This window comes from Phalangium opilio, unplaced genomic scaffold (assembly GCF_054372755.1).
Source record: "Phalangium opilio isolate 3A_F unplaced genomic scaffold, DU_Popi_V2 ptg000054l_1, whole genome shotgun sequence".
Lineage (NCBI taxonomy): Eukaryota > Metazoa > Arthropoda > Arachnida > Opiliones > Phalangiidae > Phalangium > Phalangium opilio.
The window spans coordinates 3,116,057-3,139,712 of record NW_028324173.1 but is presented as its reverse complement, the minus strand read 5'-3'; the positions used below and the strand labels follow the sequence as shown (position 1 = coordinate 3,139,712).

Here is a 23,656-nt window from a genome sequence, read left to right as displayed (position 1 = left end):
AAGCCCAAAAATTAAATGGTCGTCAGGTATTGTTGAATCAACGTCGGCGATCGGACGAGAACCGGTGTTCTCAGCGTGATATGGCCGTTGCCGAGAGTGCCAGATAATAATTCGAATTTAAATTAAGTGAGACAAATTAACCTTCATCTTTTTCAAACAATAACAAAAAGAAAATATGTTTGCTTTTTTCATATCTATTGGAATTTAAAAGAGGAAAAAAAAGTGAAAAAGCTAACGGCACGCAGTGTTCCTAAGTGGTCGCCCTCCCAAGTACTGACTGCGCTCGACGCTGCTTAACTTCGGTTATCGGACGAGAACCGGTGTATTCAGCGTGATATGGCCGTTGCCGAGAGTGCTAGTTAATAATTTTAATTTAATTAACCTTCATCTTTATAAAACAATAACAAAAAGAAGATATGTTTGCTTTTTTCATATCTGGTGGAATTTAAAAGAGGAAACAAAAGTGAAAAAACAAACGGCACGCAGTATTCCCAAGTACTGTATGCGCTCGACGCTGCTTAACTTCGGTGATCGGACGTGAACAGGTGTTTTCAGCGTGATATGGCCGTTGCCGAGAGTGCTAGTTAATAATTCGAGTTTAAATTAAGTGAGACAAATTAACCTTTATCATTTTAAAACAATAACAAAAAGAAAACATGTTTGCTTTTTTCATATCTATTAAAATTTAAAAGAGGAAAAAAAAGTGAAAAAGCCAACGGCACGCAGTGTTCCTAAGTGGTCTCCCTCCCTAGTAGTGACTGCGCTCGACGCTGCTTAACTTCGGTTATCGAACGAGAACCGGTGTATTCAGCGTGATATGGCCGTTGCCGAGAGTGCTAGTTAATAATTTGAATTTAATTAACTTTCATCTTTATAAAACAATAACAAAAAAGAAGATATGTTTGCTTTTTTCATATCTGGTGGAATTTGAAAGAGGAAACAAAAGTGAAAAAGCCAACGGCACGCAGTATTCCCAAGTACTGTATGCGCTCGACGCTGCTAACGTCGGCGATCGTACGAGAACCGGTGTTCTCAGCGTGATATGGCCGTTGCCGAGAGTGCTAGATAATAATTCGAATTTAAATTAAGTGAGACAAATTAACCTTCATCTTTTTAAAACAATAACAAAAAGAAAATATGTTTGCTTTTTTCATATGTATTGGAATTTAAAAGAGGAAAAAAAGTGAAAATGCTAACGGCACGCAGTATTCCTAAGTGGTCGCCCTCCCAAGTACTGACTGCGCTCGACGCTGCTTAACTTCGGTTATCGGACGAGAACCGGTGTATTCAGCGTGATATGGCCGTTGCCGATTGTCCTAGTTAATAATTTGAATTTAATTAACCTTCATCTTTATAAAACAATAACAAAAAGAAGATATGTTTGTTTTTTTCATATCTGGTGGAATTTAAAGGAGGAAACAAAAGTGAAAAAGCCAACGGCACGCAGTATTCCCAAGTACTGTATGCGCTCGACGCTGCTTAACTTCGGTGATCGGACGTGAACCGGTGTTTTCAGCGTGATATGACCGTTGCCGAGAGTGCTAGTTAATAATTCGAATTTAAGTTAAGTGAGACAAATTAACCTTCATCATTTTAAAACTATAACAAAAAGAAAACCTGTTTGCTTTTTACATATCTATTAAAATTTAAAAGAGGAAAAAAAAGTGAAAAAGCCAACGGCACGCAGTGTTCCTAAGCGGTCTCCCTCCCAAGTAATGACTGCGTTCGACGCTGCTTAACTTCGGTTATCGGACGAGAATCGGTGTATTCAGCGTGATATGGCCGTTGCCGAGAGTGCTAGTTAATAATTTGAATTTAATTAACTTTCATCTTTATAAAACAATAACAAAAAGAAGATATGTTTGCTTTTTTCATATCTGGTGGAATTTGAAAGAGGAAACAAAAGTGAAAAAGCAAACGGCACGCAGTATTACCAAGTACTGACTGCGCTCGACGCTGCTAACGTCGGCAATCGGACGAGAACCGGTTTTCTCAGCGTGATATGGCCGTTGCCGAGAGTGCTAGATAATAATTCGAATTTAAATTAAGTGAGACAAATTAACCTTCATCTTTTTCAAACAATAACAAAAAGAAAATATGTATGCTTTTTTCATATCTATTGGAATTTAAAAGAGGAAAAAAAGTGAAAAAGCTAACGGCACGCAGTGTTCCTAAGTGGTCGCCCTCCCAAGTACTGACTGCGCTCGACGCTGCTTAACTTCGGTTATCGGACGAGAACCGGTGTATTCAGCGTGACATGGCCGTTGCCGAGAGTGCTAGTTAATAATTTGAATTTAATTAACCTTCATCTTTATAAAACAATAACAAAAAGAAGATATGTTTGCTTTTTTCATATCTGGTGGAATTTAAAAGAGGAAACAAAAGTGAAAAAACAAACGGCACGCAGTATTCGCAAGTACTGTATGCGCTCGACGCTGCTTAACTTCGGTGATCGGACGTGAACCGGTGTTTTCAGCGTGATATGGCCGTTGCCGAGAGTGCTAGTTAATAATTCGAATTTAAATTAAGTGAGACAAATAAACCTTCATCATTTTAAAACAATAACAAAATGAAAACATGTTTGCTTTTTTCATATCTATTAAAAATTAAAAGAGGAAAAAAAAGTGAAAAAGCCAACGGCACGCAGTGTTCCTAAGTGGTCTCCCTCCCAAGTAGTGACTGCGCTCGACGCTACTTAACTTCAGTTATCGGACGTGAACCGGTGTATTCAGCGTGATATGGCCGTTGCCGAGAGTGCTAGTTAAAAATTCGAACTTAAATTAAGTGAGACAAATTAACCTTCATCTTTATAAAACAATAACAATAAGAAGATATGTTTGTTTTTTCATATCTGGTGGAATTTAAGAGGAAACAAAAGTGAAAAAGCCATCGGCATGCAGTGTTCCCAAGTAGTGACTGCGCTCGACGCTGCTTAACTTCGGTTATCGTACGAGAACCGGTGTATTCAGCGTGTTATGGCCGTTGCCGAGAGTGCTAGTTAAAAATTCGAATTTAAATTAAGTGAGACAAATTAACCTTCATCTTTATAAAACAATAACAAAAAGAAGATAGGCACGCAGTGTTCCTAAGTGGTCGCCCTCCCAAGTACTGACTGCGCTCGACGCTGCTTAACTTCGGTGATCGGACGAGAACCGGTGTATTCAGCGTGATATGGCCGTTGCCGAGAGTGCTAGTTAATAATTTGAACTTAATTAACCTTCATCTTTATAAAAAATAACAATAAGAAGATATGTTTGTTTTTTCATATCTGGTGGAATTTAAGAGGAAACAAGTTGGGAAAACCAAAATATTACCTCTCCGAGTCAAGACGACTACTTACAAACTTATTTACCCAGATATGGAAATGTTGCTTAAGTTAAAATTTATGAAATATTAAAGCAGTATACAAAGCATAGCAAATTTACTGTAAATCAGACGACATTTTACATCCAATAATGATATACTTGTACACATTTAAATCATCCGATGGGGAAAAACGGGAAATGAAGAGATAAAACTTTGGAGGGATATTACCTTTACGTGTTTGTAAAGGCCCAATTTTCTACTCCTCAACTGTATGCCCTCTATGTTCAAAGCCATATTCACAACAGGGTTGGCATGTAAACACTATCCTCTCGTTTCACCTCAACGATTTTCTTAGTTTAACAACATGACTTAACGTTACATAACACCAAAGCTTATTTGTGGCTACACACACTGAAAGTAAATGCGTACCATAAAAAGCATGAAAACACGAAGCTATTATCCGATTACGATCAGACCTTTCACTGGTCTGGGCTGCGTTCAGCAGAGCTCACCAAAAAAGACAGCGGATTTTGGAAATGTTTACCGGTGAGCTCTGTCGTCATAGCTTTTCTCCGGTCATCGGCGTTTTATAAATGACGCTAGCGCAATAAAGCGTGCAAGGTACCAAGGCTTAACAAAAATTGTAGGATAACATATTTATAGAGATAGATAACAACTTTTATAATTAAAATTAGAAAATAACATATCTCTTAAAATTCTCGCGTGATCAACTGGTTTCACGCCAATTAAATAGCTATAGTCCCATAAAGCTATTTGTATTAATTCCTCCATGGTTTTTTCGCCAAGCTGAGAACTACGCGTCTTACGTCACGTTATCCAAAAAGCCGACTATTTTTTTTGAAGACCGCGCTAGTAGCTCAGCGCTAAGGACCGTGACGTCAAAATTCAAAAACAAAATCCCGTTATGTAGGACACTGCTAACATCGCTGGGCTCTGCTGAACGCGGCCCAGATTTCCACCATGATTATAAAATCTAAGCCTAATTATTTAAGAGTGTATTTAACTTTCGGCTCATTCTGAACCGTTAATGTCTCTGCATACAGAAACGAAAACAAAACCCTAACGTTTACTGTTTGGTTCACTAGGCCTATTGACAAACAAAAGTTCATTTGGCCAACATAACAGCGTTGAGCTTGTATTCACTGTGACTTTAGAAAGGATTATGCTATAAACAGATGTAGTATAGCTTAAGTAATATATAAACATCCATTTTAAATAATAATATTAAAAAAAATCTTTGGAATATCAAAATGAAACGGAGCTATAAAGCTACAAAAGTACTAAATGCATCAAAATTACGAAAAATATTTCCACATATTCATTTTATATTATGGAAAACGGGAATATTAAGGTTCTGAAGGATTTCTTTACACATCAAAACAAAACGAACTTCTAACGCAGCGCACTAGTGTTACAACGGACGGACACATATAGACAAACACATAGACTGCTGTTTTACCCTTTCCGTATTAATTTTGAGTTGAGAGACATGATTATCTTAAATAATAAAATAAATATAATTAATATTAAATATTTTCTTCGATAGTTGTTCGCCTTATTGAGCGTTACATCGTTTTGAAAAAGAACAATTAAACATTCTTGAGAGACTTGACTAATATTGGCGTTTGAAATGAAGCATACGCCGGTTGCTTCGCCTTCATCAAATAGGTAGTATATAAGGGTGTCGAATCGCAGCTATGGATAAGAACAGCGCAATTGCGTGAACCTTTGGTGGAAGCCCCACCATTGGGAGGACGGACGTTTCTCGTAACCCTGGCTGTTCCGATCGGAAAAAATGATATTACATAAAAAAGATACTAATTTTGTAAACCTATTTTTTATCGTTTGTTTGTTAGTGTACATTTTTAGAATTAATTTTTTGTTCGTACTATATAATTAGATAACTTAATATCAAAATTGGATTTGGTTTTGTAGTCGCCGTCCGGGCACTTCGCTTAGTTTTTACCATTAGTTAAATAAATTGTTTATGTTTAGTTAACCAAGTTCGCTTTCTTGTCGTCAGACACCACAACCGCGTCCAGGCTAATTATAACCTTTTACCGTGTCAAGTCGTCCGCGCAAGTTGTCCGGTAGGCCTATTCGACTAGTTCACGAACATTTATGGTCCGTCGAGCCGGATCGTCAGAGTCGGCTTAATTACGTGGAAAGCTGGTCGTTGGGTTGATCACCACTGCGGACGTTCACAATGCCAGTAACCGCTCTGGAGAAAGCCACTGCGGAACGGAATAAAGGCGAATTGGGTCTGAACAACATCAGCAACAGAGTTCAAACACATGCCAAGACTCCTCTTAATCAACAGCAATTGGAATTTTTTCTGGAAGAAGTGGACAAGTCGTGGCAAGTCATCGATGATGCGCATGTCAAGGTGGTCTCGTTGGACGCTGAAAATGCTGGCCTGCATGAACGGAAATGGGATGACTTATTCACGTTGTATACGAATTCGAAATGCGCACTTAAATCTATGCTAGCCACTATGGTTCCAATCTCGACACGTCAGTTGTCTGTAGGGTCACATTCGGAGATCAAATTACCTAAAATCAACCTCCCAACGTTCGCGGGAGAAATACATAATTGGATATCATTCCGGGACATGTACCTCACTGCCATCCACAACAATCAAGAATTATCAGATGCCCAGAAATTTACCTATCTCAAGTCAAGTTTAACCGGAAACGCCGTAAATCTAATCAAATCACTCACCATTTCTGATGCCAATTACACCATTGCTTGGGATACGGTCACCAAGAGGTTCGAAAACAACAGAGAACTCTACTTTGCCATTATGAGACGATTCTGCTCGCTGCCCATGATACCAACCAGCAACTCAAATGCCTTACGATCGATCGTGGATGCGGCGATGGAATGTACCAGAGCTCTCGACACTCTTCCGATAGCGAATAAATGGGATGCCGTTCTGTTGTTCCTTCTAACCCAGAAGTTAGATCCGTCCTCTAAGGAGCAATGGGAACTTAGTCTCAAGAACACAGAGATACCAAAATCAAGCGATCTGCTGGAATTTATTGAACAAAGAGCGCGCTCCTTGGCGGCATCATCATCCGGTCGCAATCCTCACGTCACAAGGAACCCAGTGACCTTGCACACCAGAACTGGAGCATCGTCCTCAGATGGTAAATGTTCGTTCTGTTCCGCCAATCATTTCAATTTCCGATGCCCAAGACTGTCCGCTATGAAGGTCCACGAAAGACGATCATTAGTACAGCAATCGAACCTTTGTTTCAACTGCCTTCGGACGGGACATAGAGTGAAAGAATGTCCACTGGAAAAATACTGCAAGACCTGCGATAAAAAGCATCACTCCCTTCTTCACGTGGAAGTTGAGAAACCAGACAAAGAGTCAAGTAGTCAACCATCCAATACAAAAGAGTCCGATAGACAACAACCAAGCCAGGCGCAGAATTTTCATGTCCAGGACGCCGCCTGTGCAAGGGATGATTCCATACTAGCTACCGCTGTAATCAAAGTAAAAACTGCGCAAGAGACAGCCCTTCAAGTTCGAGCTCTATTGGATGGCGGATCGACTGTATCGTGCATCTCCGAAGCGTGCATGGCGAGACTGGGCCTCGCACGAAAGAAAGTCCAGACGGAAGTAGTAGGCCTAGGTGCGACGCAACTCGGTCGAGCTAGAGGACTTACTCAGGTTCATTTCAAACCATTCTTCGAGGACACAACGTCAGAAAGGTTTTGTGTCAACGCTTATGTATTGAAGAAAATCACATGTCAGCTACCTTTACGAAAATATGATACAAGCAATTGGCCTCATCTCAGGAAGCTGCGACTGGCGGATCCCGAGTTTAACATCCCTGGCGACATTGATGTACTGTTGGGTGCTGACGTATTTTTCAAACTCCTTTTAAATGGGAAACGAACCAAGGATGCCTTTTCTCCGGATGCGATCAATTCCAAGCTAGGATGGCTGGTTTCCGGGCCGACGAGCATTGACCAACCTAGAGTACACCTTCATCAAACTCTCACACTCGAAGAAACCCTGAATCAATTTTGGGCGATTGAACAAGTGCCAAAGACACAAGTCATGACGCCGGAAGAAAAAGCTTGCGAGGAGGATTTTCTAAAGTTCCATTGCCGAGATCCAGCCGGAAGATTCGTGGTACGCATACCAATGAAAGAGCCAACGATTCCTCTTGGATCTTCGCGCGAGATAGCCCTGAGAAGATTCTACCAAATTGAAAGGAAGATCGACGCACGCCCGGAGTTGAAAGCCTTATACGAAGGATTCATGGAACAGTACGAAGAGTTGGGACATATGTCGAAGATCTTGCCAGAGAACCAAAAGAAGTCTGCAAGAGTCTATATTCCTCATCACTATGTAATGAAAGATTGGAACCAAACCTGTAAATTCCGAGTGGTCTTCGATGCATCTTCTAAGACCACCTCTGGATTCTCCTTCAACGACGCGCAACTCGTGGGTCCAGTGGTCCAAGATTCGCTATATGCCATTGTCATGCGGTTCAGAATACATCGTATTGCCTTTGTCGCTGACATCATGAAAATGTACCGCCAGATACTAGTAGTCCCAGAACAACGAAATCTGCAATGCATACTGTGGCGGTCGACACCCAAGGCTCCTGTTCAAGAATTCCAATTGAACACTGTAACCTATGGAACAGCCTCGGCACCCTTCTTGGCAACTCGAGTATTGCAGGAGCTGGGCGACACGGGGTTACATGAACATCCGTTGGGAGCTGCGATTATCAAAACGGATTTTTACATGGACGATGTAATGAGCGGAGGACAAACCGCAACACAAACCAAGATCGCTATATACCAGATTCGCTCACTGTGCGATGGTGCCGGTTTCCGACTCAGTAAATTTGCCTCAAACGACCCTGATTGTTTAACAGAAGTACCGCCTGAGTTACAAGATTCCAAGAACATACTAGCGATGGATGACGATGCTCTTGTCAAGACACTCGGACTTTACTGGGATACGAGGAAAGATCAGTTCCTGTTCAAAGTACAACCTGCGCCCTGTCAGTTACCTCTTACGAAGAGGACTCTACTTTCCGAAATATCGAAGATCTTCGATCCCATGGGTTGGCTTGCCCCCATCATTATTCGCACGAAAATCTTGATGCAGGATGTATGGAAGGAGAAAATCGATTGGGATGCCGAAACTTCCGTAGGAGTTCAAACATTATGGGCGGATTTCAAGAATTCCATTATAAACATTCAAGATCTTCGAATAGACCGATGGATGCATTCTTTACCTGAGATATCCGTTCTCGAACTTCACGGATTTTCGGATGCATCCGAGAAAGCATACGCTGGAGTGGTATATCTGAGATCGGTCGATCAAGCTGGAAATGTCCACATTTCATTACTCACAGCAAAGACAAGAGTGGCTCCGGCAAATAAAGCGATATCAATCCCGAGGATGGAGCTCTGTGGTGCATTGCTCCTTGCGGATCTCATGGAAACAGTTCAAGAGTCCTTAAATCTGAACTTCAATCAAGTTAAAGCTTGGACAGATTCGACCATCGTATTATGTTGGCTGTCCTCTTGTCCACGTCGATGGAAGACGTTTGTCGCAAACCGGGTTTCAAGAATTCAAGAGATAATTCCGGTATCACACTGGCATCATGTTCCCGGACTTGAGAATCCAGCTGATGCAGCCTCCAGAGGAGTATCAGTGCCCGAGCTACTAAACCATAAACTCTGGTGGAAGGGACCTCTATGGCTATCCAGTCGGGAGCCGTGGCCAACTCCATCCATTTCGGATTCCAAGACGAATGCCACAGCCATCGAAGAAGAAGAAAAAATCGTCATTATGACCACAAGAATAATTGTTGATAACGACATCTTTACACGGTTCTCTACGCTTCTGCGACTACGACGCATAACAGCATGGATACTTCGTTTCAAACATAATGGCCTGAACAGTTACCGGAAGAGACAAGACCCCAACTTCAAAGCCGTAATACTTTCTGGTCCCTTGACAAGCATGGAATTAGAGAACGCGTTGCTCACATTAGTAAAGATAGTCCAAGCCTAAATGTTTCCGGAAGAGATAGAGTCCTTACGCCAGAGTAATCCGTTGCCGAAGCGAAGCAAACTACTATGTCTACATCCTGTCTTGGATTCCATCGGGGTCCTCCGTGTAGGAGGAAGACTTAAACACGCAGATCTCGATACAGCCACAAAGCGTCCAATTCTGCTACCGAGACATCACAAATTTACGGAGATGGTCATTCAAGAGGCCCATACCCAAAATCTGCATGCTGGTACTCAGATGGTTCAGAGCATCCTATCATTAAAGTATTGGATCATTCGAGGAAAAGATGCAGTAAGACACCAAATTCGGAAATGTGCAGTCTGCACCAGATATCGTGCCGCCACCGCTAACCAGATGATGGGTGATCTACCAAGGGCTCGAGTTCAATACTGCCGAGCATTTGCGAGAACTGGCGTTGACTACGCAGGACCCTTTTATCTTCGTCCAATCACTCCGAGAAGCAAGACATCCTACAAGGCTTACTTATCCCTTTTTGTATGCTTCGTGACGAAGGCACTACATCTTGAAATTGTCTCATCACAAACCACCGAAGCCTTTCTGGCAGCATTGCGCCGATTCACTTCAAGACGTGGGAAGCCTAGCGATATATATAGCGACTGTGGAACGACCTTCGTTGGGGCCGCCAAGGAACTAAAGGAATTTATGAAACTGATTCAGTCAAATCCACACAATGCAGCTGTCGCAGATCATCTTTCCGCACAGGGCATAACATGGCATTTTAACCCTGCCGGAGCCCCACATTTTGACGGACTATGGGAGGCCGGCGTCAAGTCGGTAAAATACCACCTACATCGAGTCATTGGTAACACCAGACTGACCTACGAAGAGTTCTCAACCGTAGTCACACAGATAGAGGGTTGCCTAAATTCAAGACCGTTAACTCCGCTTTCATCGGATCCCACCGATCTTAATGTTCTCACAGGGTCAAGTAATTAAGCAATACGTGAACAAACAAACCCCTCCATAGAAAATGCATTAGACTATATTTTGCAGGCCCATAACTCTGTGTCTACTAGAGATACCGGGAGGTTCTTAGGAAATGTTATAGTCCAACTTGTCCTTCATCTAACCATACTAAAAACTTTGGGCTACGACAAACAGGGGCCGAGTACTTAAGCAAAACGTAAAGAAACAAACCCCCTCCATAGGAAATGCATTAGACTATTTTTTGCAGGCTCGTAACTCTGTTTCTACTCGATATACGAGGATGTCCTTTGAGTATGGTATTGTCCAACTTGTCCCCCATCTAACCATATTAAAATATTTGGGTTACGACAAACAGGAGCCGAGTACTTAAGCAAAACGTAAAGAAACAAGCCCCCTCCATAGGACATGAGTTAGACTATAATTTGCAGGCTCGTTACTCTGTTTCTACTGGAGATACGAGGATGTCCTTTGAGTATGTTATAGTACAATTTGTCCCCCATCAAACCATACTAAAAACATTGAGCTACGACAAACAGGGGCCGAGTAATTAAGCTAAACGTAAACAAACAACCCCTCCATAGGAAATGCATGAGACTATTTTTTGCAGGCTCGTAACTCTGTTTCTACTCGAGATACGAGGATGTCCTTTGAGTATGGTATTGTCCAACTTGTCCCCCATCTAACCATATTAAAATATTTGGGTTACGACAAACAGGAGCCGAGTACTTAAGCAAAACGTAAAGAAACAAGCCCCCTCCATAGGAAATGAGTTAGACTATACTTTGCAGGCTCGTTACTCTGTTTCTACTGGAGATACGAGGATGTCCTTCGGATATGTTATAGTCCAAATTGTCCCCCATCTAACCATACTAAAAACTTTGGGCTACGACAAACAGGGGCCGAGTAATTAAGTTAAACGTAAAGAAACAACCCCTCCATAGGAAATGCATTAGACTATACTTTGCAGGCTCGTAACTCTGTTTCTACTGGAGATACGGGGATGTCCTTTGAGTATGTTTTAGTCCAATTTGTCTGTATGTCCTTAGGATATGTTATAGTCCAAATTGTCCCCCATCTAACCATTCTAAAAACATTGAGCTACGACAAACAGGGGCCGAGATATTAAGCAAAGTGTTCGTCAACTTTGGTATCGTCTCACTTATTTTATTATGTTACTTATGATTTTTGCACAAAACTTTGAAGGCTCATAACTCTTGTTCTACAAGAGATACTGGGATCTCCTTTGGATATGTTATAGTACTCTTTGCTCCCCATACAAGGATACTTTAAACTTGAGGCTACCTCAATATCGTCGTCAACTTATTTTTTGTCTCACTTATTGTTAGAAGGTTACTTTTGATTTTTGAAAAAAAACTTTGCAGGCTCCTAACTCTGTTTCTACTGGAGATACGGGGATGTCCTTTGAGTATGTTATAGACCAATTTGTCCCCCATCTAGCCATACTAAGAATTAGGGCTACGACAAACAGTAGTCGAGTAATTAAGTTAATCGTAAACAAACAAACCCCTCCATAGGAAATACATTAGACTAAATTCTGGAGGCTCGTAACTCTGGTTCTACCAGACATACGGGGATGTAAATAATGTGACCTTGACACAAATGTTCGGATAATTATAAAGATCTTTGCTGGTTCCAAGCAAAAAAAAAAAAAAAAACTTCGCGGTTTCGAACCTGTGGCCTTCCGGGAGTGAGGCGGATGCGATAACCGCTACACTAAAGATATGTTATTATTTTTAATCGAAAGAACAGGGTCAAGTAATTAAGCAATACGTGAACAAACAAACCCCTCCATAGAAAATGCATTAGACTATATTTTGCAGGCCCATAACTCTGTGTCTACTAGAGATACCGGGAGGTTCTTAGGATATGTTATAGTCCAACTTGTCCTTCATCTAACCATACTAAAAACTTTGGGCTACGACAAACAGGGGCCGAGTACTTAAGCAAAACGTAAAGAAACAAACCCCCTCCATAGGAAATGAGTTAGACTATAATTTGCAGGCTCGTAACTCTGTTTCTACTGGAGATACGGGGATGTCCTTTGAGTATGTTATAGTCCAATTTGTCCGCCATCAAACCATACTAAAAACATTGAGCTACGACAAACAGGGGCCGAGTAATTAAGCTAAACGTAAACAAACAACCCCTCCATAGGAAATGCATTAGACTATTTTTTGCAGGCTCGTAACTCTGTTTCTACTCGAGATACGAGGATGTCCTTTGAGTATGGTATTGTCCAACTTGTCCCCCATCTAACCATATTAAAATATTTGGGTTACGACAAACAGGAGCCGAGTACTTAAGCAAAACGTAAAGAAACAAGCCCCCTCCATAGGAAATGAGTTAGACTATACTTTGCAGGCTCGTTACTCTGTTTCTACTGGAGATACGAGGATGTCCTTCGGATATGTTATAGTCCAAATTGTCCCCCATCTAACCATACTAAAAACTTTGGGCTACGACAAACAGGGGCCGAGTAATTAAGTTAAACGTAAAGAAACAACCCCTCCATAGGAAATGCATTAGACTATACTTTGCAGGCTCGTAACTCTGTTTCTACTGGAGATACGGGGATGTCCTTTGAGTATGTTTTAGTCCAATTTGTCTGTATGTCCTTAGGATATGTTATAGTCCAAATTGTCCCCCATCTAACCATTCTAAAAACATTGAGCTACGACAAACAGGGGCCGAGATATTAAGCAAAGTGTTCGTCAACTTTGGTATCGTCTCACTTATTTTATTATGTTACTTATGATTTTTGCACAAAACTTTGAAGGCTCATAACTCTTGTTCTACAAGAGATACTGGGATCTCCTTTGGATATGTTATAGTACTCTTTGCTCCCCATACAAGGATACTTTAAACTTGAGGCTACCTCAATATCGTCGTCAACTTATTTTTTGTCTCACTTATTGTTAGAAGGTTACTTTTGATTTTTGAAAAAAAACTTTGCAGGCTCCTAACTCTGTTTCTACTGGAGATACGGGGATGTCCTTTGAGTATGTTATAGACCAATTTGTCCCCCATCTAGCCATACTAAGAATTAGGGCTACGACAAACAGTAGTCGAGTAATTAAGTTAATCGTAAACAAACAAACCCCTCCATAGGAAATACATTAGACTAAATTCTGGAGGCTCGTAACTCTGGTTCTACCAGACATACGGGGATGTAAATAATGTGACCTTGACACAAATGTTCGGATAATTATAAAGATCTTTGCTGGTTCCAAGCAAAAAAAAAAAAAAACTTCGCGGTTTCGAACCTGTGGCCTTCCGGGAGTGAGGCGGATGCGATAACCGCTACACTAAAGATATGTTATTATTTTTAATCGAAAGAACAGGGTCAAGTAATTAAGCAATACGTGAACAAACAAACCCCTCCATAGAAAATGCATTAGACTATATTTTGCAGGCCCATAACTCTGTGTCTACTAGAGATACCGGGAGGTTCTTAGGATATGTTATAGTCCAACTTGTCCTTCATCTAACCATACTAAAAACTTTGGGCTACGACAAACAGGGGCCGAGTACTTAAGCAAAACGTAAAGAAACAAACCCCCTCCATAGGAAATGAGTTAGACTATAATTTGCAGGCTCGTAACTCTGTTTCTACTGGAGATACGGGGATGTCCTTTGAGTATGTTATAGTCCAATTTGTCCGCCATCAAACCATACTAAAAACATTGAGCTACGACAAACAGGGGCCGAGTAATTAAGCTAAACGTAAACAAACAACCCCTCCATAGGAAATGCATTAGACTATTTTTTGCAGGCTCGTAACTCTGTTTCTACTCGAGATACGGGGATGTCCTTTGAGTATGGTATTGTCCAACTTGTCCTCCATCTAACCATATTAAAATATTTGGGTTACGACAAACAGGAGCCGAGTACTTAAGCAAAACGTAAAGAAACAAGCCCCCTCCATAGGAAATGAGTTAGACTATACTTTGCAGGCTCGTTACTCTGTTTCTACTGGAGATACGAGGATGTCCTTCGGATATGTTATAGTCCAAATTGTCCCCCATCTAACCATACTAAAAACTTTGGGCTACGACAAACAGGGGCCGAGTAATTAAGTTAAACGTAAAGAAACAACCCCTCCATAGGAAATGCATTAGACTATACTTTGCAGGCTCGTAACTCTGTTTCTACTGGAGATACGGGGATGTCCTTTGAGTATGTTTTAGTCCAATTTGTCTGTATGTCCTTAGGATATGTTATAGTCCAAATTGTCCCCCATCTAACCATTCTAAAAACATTGAGCTACGACAAACAGGGGCCGAGATATTAAGCAAAGTGTTCGTCAACTTTGGTATCGTCTCACTTATTTTATTATGTTACTTATGATTTTTGCACAAAACTTTGAAGGCTCATAACTCTTGTTCTACAAGAGATACTGGGATCTCCTTTGGATATGTTATAGTACTCTTTGCTCCCCATACAAGGATACTTTAAACTTGAGGCTACCTCAATATCGTCGTCAACTTATTTTTTGTCTCACTTATTGTTAGAAGGTTACTTTTGATTTTTGAAAAAAAACTTTGCAGGCTCCTAACTCTGTTTCTACTGGAGATACGGGGATGTCCTTTGAGTATGTTATAGACCAATTTGTCCCCCATCTAGCCATACTAAGAATTAGGGCTACGACAAACAGTAGTCGAGTAATTAAGTTAATCGTAAACAAACAAACCCCTCCATAGGAAATACATTAGACTAAATTCTGGAGGCTCGTAACTCTGGTTCTACCAGACATACGGGGATGTAAATAATGTGACCTTGACACAAATGTTCGGATAATTATAAAGATCTTTGCTGGTTCCAAGCAAAAAAAAAAAAAACTTCGCGGTTTCGAACCTGTGGCCTTCCGGGAGTGAGGCGGATGCGATAACCGCTACACTAAAGATATGTTATTATTTTTAATCGAAAGAACAGGGTCAAGTAATTAAGCAATACGTGAACAAACAAACCCCTCCATAGAAAATGCATTAGACTATATTTTGCAGGCCCATAACTCTGTGTCTACTAGAGATACCGGGAGGTTCTTAGGATATGTTATAGTCCAACTTGTCCTTCATCTAACCATACTAAAAACTTTGGGCTACGACAAACAGGGGCCGAGTACTTAAGCAAAACGTAAAGAAACAAACCCCCTCCATAGGAAATGAGTTAGACTATACTTTGCAGGCTCGTTACTCTGTTTCTACTGGAGATACGAGGATGTCCTTCGGATATGTTATAGTCCAAATTGTCCCCCATCTAACCATACTAAAAACTTTGGGCTACGACAAACAGGGGCCGAGTAATTAAGTTAAACGTAAAGAAACAACCCCTCCATAGGAAATGCATTAGACTATACTTTGCAGGCTCGTAACTCTGTTTCTACTGGAGATACGGGGATGTCCTTTGAGTATGTTTTAGTCCAATTTGTCTGTATGTCCTTAGGATATGTTATAGTCCAAATTGTCCCCCATCTAACCATTCTAAAAACATTGAGCTACGACAAACAGGGGCCGAGATATTAAGCAAAGTGTTCGTCAACTTTGGTATCGTCTCACTTATTTTATTATGTTACTTATGATTTTTGCACAAAACTTTGAAGGCTCATAACTCTTGTTCTACAAGAGATACTGGGATCTCCTTTGGATATGTTATAGTACTCTTTGCTCCCCATACAAGGATACTTTAAACTTGAGGCTACCTCAATATCGTCGTCAACTTATTTTTTGTCTCACTTATTGTTAGAAGGTTACTTTTGATTTTTGAAAAAAAACTTTGCAGGCTCCTAACTCTGTTTCTACTGGAGATACGGGGATGTCCTTTGAGTATGTTATAGACCAATTTGTCCCCCATCTAGCCATACTAAGAATTAGGGCTACGACAAACAGTAGTCGAGTAATTAAGTTAATCGTAAACAAACAAACCCCTCCATAGGAAATACATTAGACTAAATTCTGGAGGCTCGTAACTCTGGTTCTACCAGACATACGGGGATGTAAATAATGTGACCTTGACACAAATGTTCGGATAATTATAAAGATCTTTGCTGGTTCCAAGCAAAAAAAAAAAAAAACTTCGCGGTTTCGAACCTGTGGCCTTCCGGGAGTGAGGCGGATGCGATAACCGCTACACTAAAGATATGTTATTATTTTTAATCGAAAGAACAGGGTCAAGTAATTAAGCAATACGTGAACAAACAAACCCCTCCATAGAAAATGCATTAGACTATATTTTGCAGGCCCATAACTCTGTGTCTACTAGAGATACCGGGAGGTTCTTAGGATATGTTATAGTCCAACTTGTCCTTCATCTAACCATACTAAAAACTTTGGGCTACGACAAACAGGGGCCGAGTACTTAAGCAAAACGTAAAGAAACAAACCCCCTCCATAGGAAATGAGTTAGACTATAATTTGCAGGCTCGTAACTCTGTTTCTACTGGAGATACGGGGATGTCCTTTGAGTATGTTATAGTCCAATTTGTCCCCCATCAAACCATACTAAAAACATTGAGCTACGACAAACAGGGGCCGAGTAATTAAGCTAAACGTAAACAAACAACCCCTCCATAGGAAATGCATTAGACTATTTTTTGCAGGCTCGTAACTCTGTTTCTACTCGAGATACGGGGATGTCCTTTGAGTATGGTATTGTCCAACTTGTCCCCCATCTAACCATATTAAAATATTTGGGTTACGACAAACAGGAGCCGAGTACTTAAGCAAAACGTAAAGAAACAAGCCCCCTCCATAGGAAATGAGTTAGACTATACTTTGCAGGCTCGTTACTCTGTTTCTACTGGAGATACGAGGATGTCCTTCGGATATGTTATAGTCCAAATTGTCCCCCATCTAACCATACTAAAAACTTTGGGCTACGACAAACAGGGGCCGAGTAATTAAGTTAAACGTAAAGAAACAACCCCTCCATAGGAAATGCATTAGACTATACTTTGCAGGCTCGTAACTCTGTTTCTACTGGAGATACGGGGATGTCCTTTGAGTATGTTTTAGTCCAATTTGTCTGTATGTCCTTAGGATATGTTATAGTCCAAATTGTCCCCCATCTAACCATTCTAAAAACATTGAGCTACGACAAACAGGGGCCGAGATATTAAGCAAAGTGTTCGTCAACTTTGGTATCGTCTCACTTATTTTATTATGTTACTTATGATTTTTGCACAAAACTTTGAAGGCTCATAACTCTTGTTCTACAAGAGATACTGGGATCTCCTTTGGATATGTTATAGTACTCTTTGCTCCCCATACAAGGATACTTTAAACTTGAGGCTACCTCAATATCGTCGTCAACTTATTTTTTGTCTCACTTATTGTTAGAAGGTTACTTTTGATTTTTGAAAAAAAACTTTGCAGGCTCCTAACTCTGTTTCTACTGGAGATACGGGGATGTCCTTTGAGTATGTTATAGACCAATTTGTCCCCCATCTAGCCATACTAAGAATTAGGGCTACGACAAACAGTAGTCGAGTAATTAAGTTAATCGTAAACAAACAAACCCCTCCATAGGAAATACATTAGACTAAATTCTGGAGGCTCGTAACTCTGGTTCTACCAGACATACGGGGATGTAAATAATGTGACCTTGACACAAATGTTCGGATAATTATAAAGATCTTTGCTGGTTCCAAGCAAAAAAAAAAAAAACTTCGCGGTTTCGAACCTGTGGCCTTCCGGGAGTGAGGCGGATGCGATAACCGCTACACTAAAGATATGTTATTATTTTTAATCGAAAGAACAGGGTCAAGTAATTAAGCAATACGTGAACAAACAAACCCCTCCATAGAAAATGCATTAGACTATATTTTGCAGGCCCATAACTCTGTGTCTACTAGAGATACCGGGAGGTTCTTAGGATATGTTATAGTCCAACTTGTCCTTCATCTAACCATACTAAAAACTTTGGGCTACGACAAACAGGGGCCGAGTACTTAAGCAAAACGTAAAGAAACAAACCCCCTCCATAGGAAATGAGTTAGACTATAATTTGCAGGCTCGTAACTCTGTTTCTACTGGAGATACGGGGATGTCCTTTGAGTATGTTATAGTCCAATTTGTCCCCCATCAAACCATACTAAAAACATTGAGCTACGACAAACAGGGGCCGAGTAATTAAGCTAAACGTAAACAAACAACCCCTCCTTAGGAAATGCATTAGACTATTTTTTGCAGGCTCGTAACTCTGTTTCTACTCGAGATACGGGGATGTCCTTTGAGTATGGTATTGTCCAACTTGTCCCCCATCTAACCATATTAAAATATTTGGGTTACGACAAACAGGAGCCGAGTACTTAAGCAAAACGTAAAGAAACAAGCCCCCTCCATAGGAAATGAGTTAGACTATACTTTGCAGGCTCGTTACTCTGTTTCTACTGGAGATACGAGGATGTCCTTCGGATATGTTATAGCCCAAATTGTCCCCCATCTAACCATACTAAAAACTTTGGGCTACGACAAACAGGGGCCGAGTAATTAAGTTATACGTAAAGAAACAACCCCTCCATAGGAAATGCATTAGACTATACTTTGCAGGCTCGTAACTCTGTTTCTACTGGAGATACGGGGATGTCCTTTGAGTATGTTTTAGTCCAATTTGTCTGTATGTCCTTAGGATATTTTATAGTCCAATTTGTCCCCCATCAAACCATACTAAAACATTGAGCTACGACAAACAGGGGCCGAGTAATTAAGCTAAAAGTAAACAAACAACCCGTCCATAGGAAATGCATTAGACTATAATTTGCAGGCCCATAACTCTGTGTCTACTAGAGATACGGAGATGTCCTTAGGATATGTTAAAGTCCAAATTGTCCCCCATCTAACCATTCTAAAAACATTGAGCTACGACAAACAGGGGCCGAGATATTAAGCAAAGTGTTCGTCAAATTTGGTATCGTCTCACTTATTTTATTATGTTACTTATGATTTTTGCACAAAACTTTGAAGGCTCATAACTCTTGTTCTACAAGAGATACTGGGATCTCCTTTGGATATGTTATATTACTCTTTGCTCCCCATACAAGGATACTTTAAACTTGAGGCTACCTCAATATCGTCGCCAACATATTTTTGTCTCACTTATTGTTAGAAGGTTACTTTTGATTTTTGAAAAAAAACTTTGCAGGCTCGTAACTCTGTTTCTACTGGAGATACGGGGATGTCCTTTGAGTATGTTATAGACCAATTTGTCCCCCATCTAGCCATACTAAGAATTAGGGCTACGACAAACAGTAGTCGAGTAATTAAGTTAATCGTAAACAAACAAACCCCTCCATAGGAAATACATTAGACTAAATTCTGGAGGCTCGTAACTCTGGTTCTACCAGAGATACGGGGATGTAAATAATGTGACCTTGACACAAATGTTCGGATAATTATAAAGATCTTTGCTGGTTCCAAGCAAAAAAAAAAACTTCGCGGTTTCGAATCTGTGGCCTTCCGGGAGTGAGGCGGATGCGATAACCGCTACACTAAAGATATGTTATTATTTTTAATCGAAAGAACAGGGTCAAGTAATTAAGCAATACGTGAACAAACAAACCCCTCCATAGAAAATGCATTAGACTATATTTTGCAGGCCCATAACTCTGTGTCTACTAGAGATACCGGGAGGTTCTTAGGATATGTTATAGTCCAACTTGTCCTTCATCTAACCATACTAAAAACTTTGGGCTACGACAAACAGGGGCCGAGTACTTAAGCAAAACGTAAAGAAACAAACCCCCTCCATAGGAAATGAGTTAGACTATAATTTGCAGGCTCGTAACTCTGTTTCTACTCGAGATACGGGGATGTCCTTTGAGTATGGTATTGTCCAACTTGTCCCCCATCAAACCATATTAAAATATTTGGGTTACGACAAACAGGAGCCGAGTACTTAAGCAAAACGTAAAGAAACAAGCCCCCTCCATAGGAAATGAGTTAGACTATACTTTGCAGGCTCGTTACTCTGTTTCTACTGGAGATACGAGGATGTCCTTCGGATATGTTATAGCCCAAATTGTCCCCCATCTAACCATACTAAAAACTTTGGGCTACGACAAACAGGGGCCGAGTAATTAAGTTATACGTAAAGAAACAACCCCTCCATAGGAAATGCATTAGACTATACTTTGCAGGCTCGTAACTCTGTTTCTACTGGAGATACGGGGATGTCCTTTGAGTATGTTTTAGTCCAATTTGTCTGTATGTCCTTAGGATATTTTATAGTCCAATTTGTCCCCCATCAAACCATACTAAAACATTGAGCTACGACAAACAGGGGCCGAGTAATTAAGCTAAAAGTAAACAAACAACCCGTCCATAGGAAATGCATTAGACTATAATTTGCAGGCCCATAACTCTGTGTCTACTAGAGATACGGAGATGTCCTTAGGATATGTTAAAGTCCAAATTGTCCCCCATCTAACCATTCTAAAAACATTGAGCTACGACAAACAGGGGCCGAGATATTAAGCAAAGTGTTCGTCAAATTTGGTATCGTCTCACTTATTTTATTATGTTACTTATGATTTTTGCACAAAACTTTGAAGGCTCATAACTCTTGTTCTACAAGAGATACTGGGATCTCCTTTGGATATGTTATAGTACTCTTTGCTCCCCATACAAGGATGCTTTAAACTTGAGGCTACCTCAATATCGTCGCCAACATATTTTTGTCTCACTTATTGTTAGAAGGTTACTTTTGATTTTTGAAAAAAAACTTTGCAGGCTCGTAACTCTGTTTCTACTGGAGATACGGGGATGTCCTTTGAGTATGTTATAGACCAATTTGTCCCCCATCTAGCCATACTAAGAATTAGGGCTACGACAAACAGTAGTCGAGTAATTAAGTTAATCGTAAACAAACAAACCCCTCCATAGGAAATACATTAGACTAAATTCTGGAGGCTCGTAACTCTGGTTCTACCAGAGATACGGGGATGTAAATAATGTGACCTTGACACAAATGTTCGGATAATTATAAAGATCTTTGCTGGTTCCAAGCAAAAAAAAAAACTTCGCGGTTTCGAATCTGTGGCCTTCCGGGAGTGAGGCGGATGCGATAACCGCTACACTAAAGATATGTTATTATTTTTAATCGAAAGAACAGGGTCAAGTAATTAAGCAATACGTGAACAAACAAACCCCTCCATAGAAAATGCATTAGACTATATTTTGCAGGCCCATAACTCTGTGTCTACTAGAGATACCGGGAGGTTCTTAGGATATGTTATAGTCCAACTTGTCCTTCATCTAACCATACTAAAAACTTTGGGCTACGACAAACAGGGGCCGAGTACTTAAGCAAAACGTAAAGAAACAAACCCCCTCCATAGGAAATGAGTTAGACTATAATTTGCAGGCTCGTAATTCTGTTTCTACTCGAGATACGGGGATGTCCTTTGAGTATGGTATTGTCCAACTTGTCCCCCATCAAACCATATTAAAATATTTGGGTTACGACAAACAGGAGCCGAGTACTTAAGCAAAACGTAAAGAAACAAGCCCCCTCCATAGGAAATGAGTTAGACTATACTTTGCAGGCTCGTTACTCTGTTTCTACTGGAGATACGAGGATGTCCTTCGGATATGTTATAGCCCAAATTGTCCCCCATCTAACCATACTAAAAACTTTGGGCTACGACAAACAGGGGCCGAGTAATTAAGTTATACGTAAAGAAACAACCCCTCCATAGGAAATGCATTAGACTATACTTCAACTAATATATTGCCTCCGAAGGCTCAACGTGGAGGGCGCGCGGAGAGGAAGAGAGAAAACGACCCCCAATATCTGCAGGCTCGTAACTCTGTTTCTACTGGAGATACGGGGATGTCCTTTGAGTATGTTTTAGTCCAATTTGTCTGTATGTCCTTAGGATATTTTATAGTCCAATTTGTCCCCCATCAAACCATACTAAAACATTGAGCTACGACAAACAGGGGCCGAGTAATTAAGCTAAAAGTAAACAAACAACCCGTCCATAGGAAATGCATTAGACTATAATTTGCAGGCCCATAACTCTGTGTCTACTAGAGATACGGAGATGTCCTTAGGATATGTTAAAGTCCAAATTGTCCCCCATCTAACCATTCTAAAAACATTGAGCTACGACAAACAGGGGCCGAGATATTAAGCAAAGTGTTCGTCAAATTTGGTATCGTCTCACTTATTTTATTATGTTACTTATGATTTTTGCACAAAACTTTGAAGGCTCATAACTCTTGTTCTACAAGAGATACTGGGATCTCCTTTGGATATGTTATAGTACTCTTTGCTCCCCATACAAGGATACTTTAAACTTGAGGCTACCTCAATATCGTCGCCAACATATTTTTGTCTCACTTATTGTTAGAAGGTTACTTTTGATTTTTGAAAAAAAACTTTGCAGGCTCGTAACTCTGTTTCTACTGGAGATACGGGGATGTCCTTTGAGTATGTTATAGACCAATTTGTCCCCCATCTAGCCATACTAAGAATTAGGGCTACGACAAACAGTAGTCGAGTAATTAAGTTAATCGTAAACAAACAAACCCCTCCATAGGAAATACATTAGACTAAATTCTGGAGGCTCGTAACTCTGGTTCTACCAGAGATACGGGGATGTAAATAATGTGACCTTGACACAAATGTTCGGATAATTATAAAGATCTTTGCTGGTTCCAAGCAAAAAAAAAAACTTCGCGGTTTCGAATCTGTGGCCTTCCGGGAGTGAGGCGGATGCGATAACCGCTACACTAAAGATATGTTATTATTTTTAATCGAAAGAACAGGGTCAAGTAATTAAGCAATACGTGAACAAACAAACCCCTCCATAGAAAATGCATTAGACTATATTTTGCAGGCCCATAACTCTGTGTCTACTAGAGATACCGGGAGGTTCTTAGGATATGTTATAGTCCAACTTGTCCTTCATCTAACCATACTAAAAACTTTGGGCTACGACAAACAGGGGCCGAGTACTTAAGCAAAACGTAAAGAAACAAACCCCCTCCATAGGAAATGAGTTAGACTATAATTTGCAGGCTCGTAATTCTGTTTCTACTCGAGATACGGGGATGTCCTTTGAGTATGGTATTGTCCAACTTGTCCCCCATCAAACCATATTAAAATATTTGGGTTACGACAAACAGGAGCCGAGTACTTAAGCAAAACGTAAAGAAACAAGCCCCCTCCATAGGAAATGAGTTAGACTATACTTTGCAGGCTCGTTACTCTGTTTCTACTGGAGATACGAGGATGTCCTTCGGATATGTTATAGCCCAAATTGTCCCCCATCTAACCATACTAAAAACTTTGGGCTACGACAAACAG

The 23,656-nt window shown here is 40.5% G+C and overlaps 2 protein-coding genes and 8 pseudogenes across 2 annotated transcripts; 2 read left to right on the top strand and 8 right to left on the bottom strand.

Moving 5' to 3' along the window:
• Window positions 1-229: 229 nt before the first annotated feature.
• Window positions 230-348, bottom strand: LOC149670719 (5S ribosomal RNA; annotated as a pseudogene).
• Window positions 349-710: 362 nt separating this feature from the next.
• On the bottom strand, window positions 711-829 carry LOC149670718 (5S ribosomal RNA; annotated as a pseudogene).
• Window positions 830-1,190: 361 nt separating this feature from the next.
• On the bottom strand, window positions 1,191-1,309 carry LOC149670717 (5S ribosomal RNA; annotated as a pseudogene).
• A 122-nt stretch (window positions 1,310-1,431) lies between these two features.
• On the bottom strand, window positions 1,432-1,534 carry LOC149670716 (5S ribosomal RNA; annotated as a pseudogene).
• A 137-nt stretch (window positions 1,535-1,671) lies between these two features.
• Window positions 1,672-1,790, bottom strand: LOC149670715 (5S ribosomal RNA; annotated as a pseudogene).
• Window positions 1,791-2,150: 360 nt separating this feature from the next.
• Window positions 2,151-2,269, bottom strand: LOC149670714 (5S ribosomal RNA; annotated as a pseudogene).
• Window positions 2,270-2,631: 362 nt separating this feature from the next.
• Window positions 2,632-2,750, bottom strand: LOC149670713 (5S ribosomal RNA; annotated as a pseudogene).
• A 314-nt stretch (window positions 2,751-3,064) lies between these two features.
• On the bottom strand, window positions 3,065-3,183 carry LOC149670712 (5S ribosomal RNA; annotated as a pseudogene).
• Window positions 3,184-5,533: 2,350 nt separating this feature from the next.
• Window positions 5,534-9,379, top strand: LOC149670711 (uncharacterized). Its single transcript, XM_089840456.1, has one exon. The coding sequence runs from the start codon at window positions 5,534-5,536 to the stop codon at window positions 9,377-9,379; it is 3,846 nt and encodes a 1,281-aa protein (XP_089696582.1).
• On the top strand, window positions 9,380-10,336 carry LOC149670710 (uncharacterized). Its single transcript, XM_089840455.1, has one exon. It carries the CDS (start codon window positions 9,380-9,382, stop codon window positions 10,334-10,336), a length of 957 nt encoding a protein of 318 aa, XP_089696581.1.
• Window positions 10,337-23,656: the final 13,320 nt, after the last annotated feature.